The sequence below is a fragment of the Phragmites australis genome, chromosome 2 (assembly GCF_958298935.1).
Source record: "Phragmites australis chromosome 2, lpPhrAust1.1, whole genome shotgun sequence".
Lineage (NCBI taxonomy): Eukaryota > Viridiplantae > Streptophyta > Magnoliopsida > Poales > Poaceae > Phragmites > Phragmites australis.
Window position 1 is genome coordinate 36,965,779 of NC_084922.1, and position 12,161 is coordinate 36,977,939.

A 12,161-nucleotide genomic window follows, 5' to 3' on the forward strand; every position below is an offset into this window, starting at 1 on the left:
ACGTCGGTAAGCGCTTACCGACCCTACTCCAGCCCAGGTCAAATCGTAAGAGACGTGGACCTCAAGTTGCCGCCGCAACAGAAGATTTCACAATTTACCACTAAATAACTTATTTTATTCCTTATATATTATCGTTATGTTCATAATATCTAGATTTAGATCACACAGGTTATCCTTATAATAGATAATATATTAGAGATTATGTAGTTATTTCATAGCATATAGTGGATTTATCCCAACAAGAAACCGTGGCCGCCGAGGAGCCGTACGCGCGGAGCACGGCGACTGATCTGCAACTTTCAGCGTATAAATATGTCGCGCAGCGCCTCCGTGTCGCCACACAATCCCCAACAAAGCAACCAAAGCAAACCAAGAAACGGGGCACGATGCGTCGCGAGGGCCGGCAGCACGGGTGGGTGTACGCCGTCGACCGCAGCCTGGTCGACGCGGAGGGCAAGCGCCGCGCAGCGGTGCACGTCGAGGGCGCGGCGACGGCCAACGGCGGGTTCGTCAGGGCGCCGCGGAAGCCCACCAACCACTCCAAGCCCGCCGTCGGCCGCGCGTACAGGGAGCTGATCGGCAGCGGCAAGGCCGGGGCAGCGGCGGGCAAGGGGAGGCACAAGTTCAAGCACGACGAGGTCAAGATGCACTACCTCGAACTTGAGGGAGCCGCCGCCGCCGCCGCCGCCGCCGCCGATGCGCTGATGGACTGGTATGACTGACATGGATTGATGGACTGGCATGCCGCATTGCCGGGAAGAGGCGAGATGTACACATTTTGTGTCAGGGGTGTGAAGTTATTTTGTGACGTGAAAATCCTTGTTGCTTAACTCAGTGAGTAAAGTAGATTTTCTTGTCAGGAGATTATGCTTGGGATCCGGATTGCACTTCCAAATTGAAATCTCATTTGATCTCTGAAGTCTTAAGTTGTCAGGTTGGAATTTTAACCGTGTGAGCTAACAGTTTTTTTTAATCTGATAGCGTTTTTAAATGAAATAGCGTTCTTGCGGTAAAAGATGGCTACCCTTCATACTACAACATATTGGCATTTGGCAAGCAATGTGATATTTGAATTCAATTGTTCTCTTTAGAATCTTCTACTAGACCACAATAAGTAAAGCACGACTCATAATCCCAAGGACCATCGCAACAATAAAGCAAAGGCAAGAATGTGAAGGCATACAAAAGGGGCATGATTCCGTCTATTCTCGTGCTCAACTGGTCACAAGAAGCACCCTATTCAGAAACACAACAAAAGGGCCTTGGGTCATACAATGTTCTGGCATGTTCAACAACACACACATGTTCAAGAGCTTCGCATGCAGAGAGATGTTGCAATACAGGAGACATGCGCTAGTATCAAGAGGCGAGGCGGCGACCCTAAGATGTGGCAAAAGCCTCATCCCTCATGATAGGCTACTCGGGTATATTCATTGGAGGTTCCAGGATCTCGACCAGAATTTGCAGGTCTAAATCCTTATGTTCAAACTTCTTCATAAAAGGGTGATTCTGCAAGAACATGAATGGCAATTCAGCACAGCTTACATGATAGATGGTGCAGCAGTAAGATTCATCTCAAAACTAATTAGTCAAAAGGCAATGCTGACCAAGAGTTCTGAAGCGGACATGCGCTCTGCTGGATCCTTTTGTATGCTGCAAATCAATATAGCAAAAATATAAAACTACAGTACGATGTACACTTAGGACATAATCAGTAATGATAAGTTGGTACAGATTGCTAGTTGTGCTCACGCTGTGTAATTTTTTCTAACAAAAAAAATCATGAAATTTAAGATGACAAAAGAAATACAGTTAGTGCATGGTACAACAAAGAGATTTTTGTAAGCAAGGTACATTCACAACCTCACCGCCAAAGTTTATTAATCAAGAAAACACTGTCAACACTATGGTCAGGGTCATCAGAGGTTTCTGCTTAAAATGAACTATTGATAACTCGAACTTCAGATTTCAGTTAAAGTAGTACAATCTGATGTTACAAAGGTCAAAGAGGTACCCAGACCTATTTCTGTTAAAGGTTAAGGTAGAGTTTTAGTGTGGTTATACAATGTAGGTATGACATTAAAATGCTAAGACAGAACCACCAGGTGTAAGTAACATAGTGCATCCCAACTCCTAAGCATCCTTGATTACCACTCAACAACTACTGCTCCAGAGTGAAGATAAATATACAAAGAATCTTATCAATAGCAGGAGAATGCACCTATTGGAAGAGTTTTACCCACTGAGGCTATCGGTAGTAAAGCTAATCTTGCATCATCTTGATGTGCAAATACTTCTGGTACAGTTGCAGTTCAGTAGTTACATTGCATGATGAATTCTAATATGAAAGGTTGTAACAGAAAAAAGAAGTCCCATGATAAAATTTGGGGTTAAGTGGATTCCATTAGTAATTATCTGAAAACTTTATATGCAGATTAAAAAGGCATTATGGTCCATTAACCAGTGAAGCTCAAATGCTCACAATATATGGTTCTACTAAAAAAATCACTTTGTAGCTTTATCAACAACTTAACAAATTTCCATCAATACACATAAAGGCATTAACTGGGAAATTTTCCAAGCGTAATTTCAGAGAAGAATGTTTTGCGTACCAAGAGGAGATAAATGAGCAGAATTCTGGAGAGAACTGATCTGCTGGTGCAGAAGGTGGTGGCTGGTCAACAATTGCCTCCAGTAATTCATAAAAGCTTAACCAACCTTCTCCTTCTGAAGGGATATAGGGGAACCGGCCAATCGCACACTCAAGTATTACTAATCCCAAACTCCATATGTCACTCTTGTAGTCATAAGAGCTTCCACTAATTCGCTCAGGCTGAAGAAGGAAGAAAAGTAAAGAACTGCCACCACACATTTTTGCATTCCTCAAACATAAACTAGCAATCACATGGCATAGAAGATGATAAAATCAACGTACCGCCATATAGTTGTAGGTTCCAACAAATGTATCTCGCTGACCTATTGAGTTTGCTAGCACTGCACTTACCCCAAAATCAGAAATCTTTACTTCACCTTTACGGTTGACTAACAAGTTAGATGGCTTTATGTCCCTGTGAATCACATGCCTTTCATGATGAAGATATAATAAACCCTCCAAGACCTGAATTAATAGAATACAATTCAATGTTAGCTGTTTGAGAATGTAGTTTCAAGTTTCAACAGATATTAATGACAAAAATTTGTGCTTATTCCAAATACAGGAGAAGTCCAAGCAGAAAAAAGGTGAGAAGCTCTCGCTGGTGCAACGGTAGGGGCGCACGGTCACACCCTACCGGCCAGCGTTCGAGCGCCTCACCCGCTTAATGAAATCCCAGAGGGGCGTCCTCCCCCCTCGGTGCTCTTTTTAAGGTGAATATTATCCATACCTGCTTGCATAGTACCGCGAGGTATGGCTCCAGAATTGTCTTCACTTGCTTAATGATGTCTGCAAGAGATCCACGATCCATGTACTCAAGAACAAGATATATTACACCATTGTGGTAAAAAGATTGATGGCAAAGAACTATATGTGGGCTCTGTGTTGCTTGATTTATTTTGAGCTCTTGTACTATTTGTTTCCGAACAGCCTCCTGAATGTTCATTTGAATACCCTACAGAGGAAATTGCAATACAGGTCAATCTCAATCAAGTGAGGTCATATGGGTGAAATGACATGGCAATCCGATCAGCAGGGTTAGTTCTTGAATTTTTCATTAACCTGAATACATTACATGATGTACTCTCATTCATTAGCATCCGAATTGGTTGACAATTAGGTTATCCAGAGATTTCACATGTAAACATAAATTGGCTATCTCATCCATTAAGCATTTCCAACCAAATTATACTACATTAAATTCGTATGAACTGAAATGAATGCTGACATGCCATTACCAAATTACCAAATTTAGCAGTCTAGGAGTGCTCTAATATATGCAAGATACATATTATCCATCGCAGCAGTGTGTTTGCTGTGTGGCACTGTAGGCCACCAGATAAATTTAGTGTACTGGAAATTACCTTCAATGCATACAATGTCCCTACCCATTTGTGCCTCACTAGCTGGACAACACCACCACTTCCTTTACCAATGACTTGAATCATCTCAAGATCATCCATTGATAATTGCACATCTTCCACCTTCAGTTTTGTTGATTCCTGGGAAAAGATGCAATCCAAATTCAGAAACTACTTGATCAGCAACCAAACTGTAGAAGTACAAACACAAATTAGAAAACAAGATATCCTTCAAGGATTGAAGTTAAAAATGATAGCCATTAGGAGCAACATACTGTTCTCAGTAACTAGAGATACTTCTAGGAGTGGGAGTGGCATACTACTGGCATCTAATTATTTTTTGCAACAGGGATATCCCTACTTCCATTCAGAGGACGGAACTAAGTCTTCACATAAACCATCCCCGGAAGAGGAGGTTCAGAACTCACTAAATCTTATAGAAATTAAAAGAAGTCAGACCCAAGTATAGACTCAAACTAAAAGACCTGACTAAAATGACTTGGCAGCACAATGGAGAGCCTCCAGGATCATTCACACATTCACCAGCAGCTAAACAACACACATCTAATAACCAATACCAGGCAATAAAGCACAGAATTTAATAAATTCTTTTTTCCGCACCACTGTGCAATTCCCCACCAAATTTATATATTAACAGTTGGGGGCTTCCCTAATGTTGCACTGTGCATGAAAAATCTACATCTGTCTATCAAGATAAACCTGAAACACAAAATTGACAAAACGGATTGACGCAAGGTTTTTTATTTGATAACAAAGGAGAAGGTTTGTGATTGAACTGGTACACGTACCTATATTATGTTATGTGCAAACCAACAATGTCACTATAACAAATACATTCTGCAACAAATACAATTGCGTGCATCTATAAAGGATAGAACAAGAGGTAATCCATGACGATCCAGGAACTCACATTTTCATCCTCATTTTCCTCGGAAATAAGCCGCAAGCCGCTTTGATTAAGCCGTAGTTCACCATCCTTGAATGTACCACTCGCCGTCCTGAAAAAGCACGAGCGATCACAGATATCAATTCACTTTATACATTAACTTCTGACAGCTAATCGTCGAGTGCACGATCAAATCGAGGGATCAAGAAAATTAAGCATGATCTGGAACCGCGAGGACCATCGGGACCAATTAAACGCCGACGTACAAAGACGAACAACGAAGGTCCCGACTTATAAATACACCTTAGCAACTCAAATCATACCAGATTCAGAGAAAACAACAAAAAGGAAAGGAAAAAGGGAATAAAAGGAGCTGATTACGCTAAGGGATCGAGAAGACTGACAGGAACTTGTCAACGGGGGTGTCCTGCGCCGGCACGGAGAGCTTGAGATCCTTGATCGGCTTCTTCCCCTTCATGGCCTCTCCGCCCCCTTCGCCGTAGGGTTGTGGTGTCTCTCGGTTGTAGACGGAGGCGGAAGTGGCTGCTCGGGGAGGAAGAACCGAAGAAGGCGAGTAGACCAGAAGTGAGGGACAACGCGAGTATGCTTGGTGGGTCTCGGACTCCCGTGTCGCTGCACGGGGGGGTCTTTTCGCTGTTTTAGAGGAGTAGTCCAACTTTTCCCGTACAGGTCAAAGCACGTGCTATGACCGTATCAAAGTATCGATCTCTAAGGTGACGTTTGGATGGAGCATGGGAAAGGACCAGGAAGATGAGATGGGATAAAATAAGTAGGTATAGGATAGGGTTATAAATTTTATTTTTATTTTTTTTATTTGTTATGGAATAAGGATATGAAAAATAAGTTAAAATGATTAAAATAGTTTTTCAGAATAATGAAGCAACCAATGAAGAGTAATATAAAAAGAACAAATATGTAATTTCACATGTTTTCTACATTTATCCCACCTATTTCCCACCCTTTACCCTGGATTTCAAATAGTGAAAAATGAAGTCTTTGTATCCCATTCTCAATCCACTTTCTACTCCTAAACTCATGAGCCAAACATTGGAAATGTTTCATCCCACCTCTCATTTCCTAAACTCACCTCGCATTTCCAACAATCCAAACGCCACCTAAGGGGCCTTGTGACTACGACGGTATCATGCTAAGGACAGCTTCAATCGGATATAATTTGCCATCTCATTGTCAAGTTATGTTCTGATAAAATTAAAGATTATTCATCTAACAATCTAACTTTAATACACTGCTCTAAATTTTCATAGGTCTCACATGTCATATTACTTTATTCATTCATATATCTCTTCCCACCCCATCTCATTCTCATCCCCACCGGCTAGCATCACCGTTCCATCCCCACCCATTGGCATTATGATCCATACCTGACGTCGACAAGGCACGCCACGTGCTCACGTGCACCGTTGGTGATGCCAACCTCTGGCTCCAGGAGATCATGACCTCTATCCAGGAGACCACGAAGCAGGCCATGTCTGACTCTAGCAGTGTGTTATCGTCAACGGGGGTGTGGCGCAAGATCCTCCTCCGACCGACATCTTCCTCGCTTGCTGCTCGCCAACCGCCTCGATCAATCGCCCTCTCTTCCTTGTCGACCGCCTCAACCCTCTGCTCTCCACAGCAGTCGTGTCGCCTTTCTCTATCACATCAGAGTTGTCACCGCTTCGATCTGGCAAGATGCGAGCTTCCGCCGTAGATCAAGCTCCAGAATTCACATTAGTCTTCACCTCCCTCGCCGATCACCTCCTCTCCCTTCACCGCTCTCGAGCCTCGATCTCTGAGGACAAAGAGAAGGTAGAGAGAGGGGGGGAGAAAGAAATGTGTGGTGGAGAGGAGCACATGTTGAAATTATAACTTATCTAATCAACATGATGACATAGCTCTAGATCAAGCACCTCTTAATTGTGGAACCATGAGGTGCATACCTGCATTTGGTGACGCCATTAGTTATTGACAGTGAGGTTGATCGGTGAGGAAAAGATGCGTCGGTTTAGCCGTGCAGACCGTCGGTGTAGTCGAAGTAGCCGGCTTGATGTAGTCGTGCGTGTTGGTGAATGATCTCGATGAGGATGTGGCCGGCGTGAGGAAGAAGACAGAGCTCACTCTCAATGAAATAGCACACCAAGGCAAAGCGTTACAGCGGTCAATAAAATACCACTAAAATCCAAATACCTATATTATACCACCCATCTCAAAATGAAAAAACGTTATGCTTAATGGGAGTTAGTTTGCTTTATGGTCCTCTTAATCCAGAATCACGGACTTTCAAATAAACCTATGCTGACAATATGATCATGAAAAATATAGGGTGGCAAGCCTTTAGTAAGCGGATCCGTAGGCATTGACTTAGTACTTATATGCTTGACACTTATCGTTTGATCCTAGATTTTATCTTTCATAACATGATACTTAATGTCGATGTGTTTGGTAGCACTCCTCGACTTGTTGTTACTTGTATAGAAAATTACGGGTTGGTTATTGTAGTATAATGTAAGTGGCACTGAAATGTTGTCGACCACTATTAATCCCGAGATAAAGTTCTTTAGTCATACAGTCTATCTGGTAGCCTCATAACATACTATAAACTCAACTTGCATCGTTGACAATGCCGTAAGTGTCTGTTTAAATATTTTTCATGAGATAGATCCTCTAGCGAGGGTGAAGATGTAACCTGATGTGGATTTCTTAGTATCCACACACCCCATAAAGTCTGCATCTGAATAACCAACAACTTCGAGGTTGTCGGTTTTTCTATATATGCGCATGTAATTCTTAGTGCCTGCAAATAGCGAAGGACTTTCTTAATGGCTTTCTAGTGGTCCGATCCTAGATTTAACTGGAATATGCCAAGCATCCCGGTAACAAAAGCTAAATTAGGATGCGTACATACTTGAGCATACATAATGCTTCCGACAGCTGAAGCATAAGGAACTGACTTCATCAAATCGATCCTTAATGGGGTAGATATAGCCATAATAGGAAAAATCATTGGTGAAGGTAATGAATGAATCAAAACCATCCACTGATATCACAAGAAAAGGAACGTAGATGTTCATGTGAATTAATTCTAATACTCCAGTGCTCCGAGTGGCCCCCTTCTTTATTTGCTTAACGTATTTTCTTTTAGTGCAATCTATGCAGTGGTCGGAGTCGGAGAAGTCTAAGGGTTAGATAATCTCTTCCTTAATGAGATGCTCTATTCTCCCCCTCGAAATGTGGCCTAAACGACAATGCCACAATTTTGAAGAAATCTCATTAATTGTACTTCTCTTTCTCTTATGGCTCATATCAAAGACATTTATAGACACAAATGATTCATTAAGGGGAAGCATAAAAAGTTTGTCTTGTTGGATGGCAAGACTAATAACATCTGAATTAATCTTAAGAATGTACTTATTGTCTCTAAAATTATAATGAAAATCATCATCATCTAATATCGAAACTGAAATGAGATTCCACCTCATACAAAAACATAAACTACATTATTTAGTCTAAGAGTAAAGCCACTATCAAGAACTAATAAAAGGGATCCAACAGCTTCAACTTTAGCTTTCTTCCCATTGGCCACTCTAAGATTTCGCTCCCCTTTCCTAATGTTCTCGCTGTAAGGAATTTCTGTAAGGAGTTGGTAACATGCACAGTGACACCTGAGTCAATCCACCAGGAATTAAGGGAGAAATCAGCATAAAGAGGGACAGGAATTTTTATTAACAAAATTGAAATTACTAGCCTCTGTGGCGCCCCGGTTCTATATATATTTTTTCGGACGGAGGATGGAATTCTCATAAAAGAAGAGATCAGCAAGCAAAGAAATAAGCTCTTCTCTATTTGCCTGTGGATCATCCTGCTAGCATTGGATGATGAACAAAAGTTTTCTCATTCCTTCGATCGTAGACTCTGTCGAGAAAGAAGAATATCTCATCATACCAACTATATGCTTTGTTCATATCTGCCATTTCATTTATCATAGAGGCGCGTGGCAAAAACGTGTCCAAGAAAGAGGTAAGGCTTTCCATAAGTCAAAAAGGCATGGTATATTTTGTTGAATCAGTCTTTTTCACCACATCATGTATAAAAGGAATCGAACCCAACTCTTCCACGAAATCCCAACAATGGTCCTCCCCTCTGTTGGTGACATGGGAACCAGGGGTCCCCGAGTCCCAAGACCGGGACAACAGAATGCCACGTGGCACCTTCCCTCAGGGACCATCCCCCCAAGGGCCAAGAAGAGCCAGTTCCGGGAGGGGTGCTCGAGGCTATGAACAGTGGTCCCCAAGTATCTATAGTTCCACGAGGATCCGAGAAGAGCCAGTTCCGGGAGGGGTGCTCGGGACCATGAACAGTGGTCCCTGAGTACCCGTAGTTCCCCAAGGACCCGAGAAGCGCCAGTTCCGGAAGGGGTGCTCGGGGCCATGAACAGTGGTCCCCGAGTACCCGTAGTTTCCCAAGGACCTGAGGAAAGACAAATGTGGGAGAGGGCGCTCGGGCCAAGAACAGTTGGTCCTCGAGTACCCAGAGTTCCCCGAGGACCTGAGAAGCCCCTTGCCGGTAGACCCCACAAGGGCTCAACGGTGAGGTGTCAATTGGTGAGAGGCCCGATGCTGTATTTAAGAGGGAACGTGGCCTGTCACTTTCAATCACTCCCTCCCACGCCTGTCGTATTGAGTACGTCAGTCCCTGCCACCTCCTAGCTGGAAGGCATGGGGATATTTAATGCGACGGGTCCCATCGCACGTCACTCTGCGGGGCCCATAAAGGAAACGGCTTGCAGATATCGTCGCTGAGCTCGAGGCACATCGCATGCCCCCTGCTGTGTCAGATCTGCTCTGACCGAGAGAGCATGTGGGGCAGTTCGGCGGCTGCCCGGTGGGCCCCTTATGCATCTGCTAAAGATGGGCGTAATGGGCGACAGGACCGGTCGAAGACGCATTTTCAACCACTTGTAACATCAAACTGCAGCCACATAACGGTTACTTTCCATTTATGGCTCATGGGAACTTGTTCCCCCGTTCTAGGCACGCCGAGCCTCCCCCGACAGGATAAAAGGGGGGGTGAGGGTGCACTCCGGAGAAGAAAAAAAGGCTGAGCAGAGGTTCACCAAGCTCGAGCATACAGCAAAAGGTCGGAGAGCTAAACGAACAAGTCGGAGAAATCCAAGCCAAGTAGATGCTCAGAGAGATCGGTACTTGAAGATCGAAGCTCTAGACTTAGACAAAAAAACCTTGTAACACAAGAGATCCAGAGAAAGGCATTCCAAGAGCATTAATAGCACATCATACACACAGGAGTAGGGTATTACACTCCGTGCGGCCCGAACCTGTCTAAAACCCCTTGAGCACTTACTCTCGCTAGCCGACGATCATCCGTCCCGCCTAGATCTCATATATTCGCATTAAATCCACGTACGAGGTAGATCCAGAATCAGCCCCCCGGTCGAATTTCAAAGAGAGTCCCTCAGGATCCCCACTTGTGGTGTTCATCCACCGACAGCTGGCGCGCCAGGTACGGGGGTTGCACCCCTGAATTCGCCTTATTCTCTGCAGGAAAAATGGCGGGCGTACATCGTCTTCAGTGCACTGGCTCAGACTCGAGCGAAGAAGTGGAGCACGTGGCCCAGGAGGCCCCAGCTCCTGTTGTTCCTCAGTAGCAGCAGCAGTCGGCCCGTACGGCGTCCCCCTCCCTTGGGGACAACGGCGCTGGGCCCAGTAGGACCGCTGTCGCCGTAGGCAGGCCGCCCAACCCTCAGCAAGCGGCAAACGTCCCTGCCGCAAGATCGATGTCCGGACAGCGCCCGGCGTAGGCTCACCCTTCGTAACGGCGCCCAGCGCTGTCCGGACATTGATCTTGCGGCATGGACGTTTGCCGCTTGCTGAGGTTGGGCGGTCCTGCTGGGCCCAGCATCGTTGTCCCCAAGGGAGGGGGGCGCCATACGGGCCGACTGCTGCTGCTGCTAAGGAATAGCAGGAACTGGGGCCTCCTGGGCCATGTGCTCCACTTCTTCGCTCGAGTCTGAGCCAGTGCGTTGAAGACGATGCCTGCCTGCCATTTTTCCTGCAGAGAACAAGGCAGATTCTGGGATGCAACCTCCCTACCTGGTGCGCCAGCTGTCGGTGGATGAACACCACAAGCGGGGATCCTGAGGGACCCCCTTTAAGATTCGGTCGGGGGGCTAATTCTGGATCTACCTCGTACGTGGATTTAATGCGAATATATGAGATCTAGGCGGGACGGATGATCGTCAGCTAGCGAGAGTAAGTGCTCAAGGGGTTTTAGACAGGTTCAGGCCGCACGGAACGTAATACCCTACTCCTGTGTGTATGATGTGCTATTAATGCTCTTGGAATGCCTTTCTCTGGATCTCTTGTGTTATAAGGTTTTTTGTCTAAGTCTAGAGCTTCGATCTTCAAGTACCGATCTCTCTGAGCTTCTACTTGGCTTGGATTTCTCCGACTTGTTCGTTTAGCTCTCCGACCTTTTGCTGTATGCTCGAGCTTGGTGAACCTCTGCTCAGCCTTTTTTTCTTCTCCGTAGTGCACCCTCACCCCCCCTTTTATCCTGTCAGGGGAGGCTCGGCGTGCCTAGAACGGGGGAACAAGTTCCCATGAGCCATAAATTGAAAGTAACCGTTATGTGGCTGCAGTTTGATGTTACAAGTGGTTGAAAATGCGCCTTCGACCGGTCATGTCGCCCATTACGCCCATCTTAGCAGATGCATAAGGGGCCCACCGGGCAGCCGCCGAACTGCCCCACATGCTCTCTCGGTCAGAGCAGATCTGACACAGCAGGGGGCAGGCGATGTGCCTCGAGCTCAGCGACGATATCTGCAAGCCGTTTCCTTTATGGGCCCCGCAGGGTGACGTGCGATGGGACCTGTCGCATTAAATATCCCCACGCCTTCCAGCTAGGAGGTGGCAGGGACTGACGTACTCAATACGACAGGCGTGGGGGGAGTGATTGAAAGTGACAGGCCACGTTCCCTCTTAAATACAGCATCGGGCCTCTCACCAATTGACACCTCACCGTTGAGCCCTTGTGGGGTCCACCGGCAAGGGGCTTCTCAGGTCCTCGGTGAACTCTGGGTACTCGGGGACCAACTGTTCTTAGCCCCTAGCGCCCTCTCCTGCATTTGTCTTTCCTCGGGTCCTCAGGGAACTACGGGTACTCGGAGACCACTGTTCATGACCCCGAGCACCCCTCCTGGAAC

General features: G+C 45.5%; 2 protein-coding genes across 2 annotated transcripts; one reads left to right on the plus strand and one right to left on the minus strand.

Annotated features, from left to right (window-relative positions):
• The first annotated feature begins 320 nt into the window (after positions 1 to 320).
• LOC133908627 (uncharacterized) lies at positions 321 to 928 on the plus strand. Its single transcript, XM_062350739.1, has one exon. The coding sequence runs from the start codon at positions 387 to 389 to the stop codon at positions 720 to 722; it is 336 nt and encodes a 111-aa protein (XP_062206723.1). The 5' UTR covers positions 321 to 386; the 3' UTR covers positions 723 to 928.
• Positions 929 to 1,129: 201 nt separating this feature from the next.
• On the minus strand, positions 1,130 to 5,550 carry LOC133908626 (mitogen-activated protein kinase kinase 1-like). Its single transcript, XM_062350738.1, has 8 exons — positions 5,326 to 5,550; positions 4,946 to 5,033; positions 4,018 to 4,155; positions 3,384 to 3,608; positions 2,936 to 3,118; positions 2,613 to 2,833; positions 1,608 to 1,653; positions 1,130 to 1,509 (listed from the first exon to the last, which is right to left on the minus strand). The coding sequence occupies exons 1-8, from the start codon at positions 5,397 to 5,399 to the stop codon at positions 1,417 to 1,419; spliced, it is 1,068 nt and encodes a 355-aa protein (XP_062206722.1). The 5' UTR covers positions 5,400 to 5,550; the 3' UTR covers positions 1,130 to 1,416.
• Between the last annotated feature and the right edge of the window lie 6,611 nt (positions 5,551 to 12,161).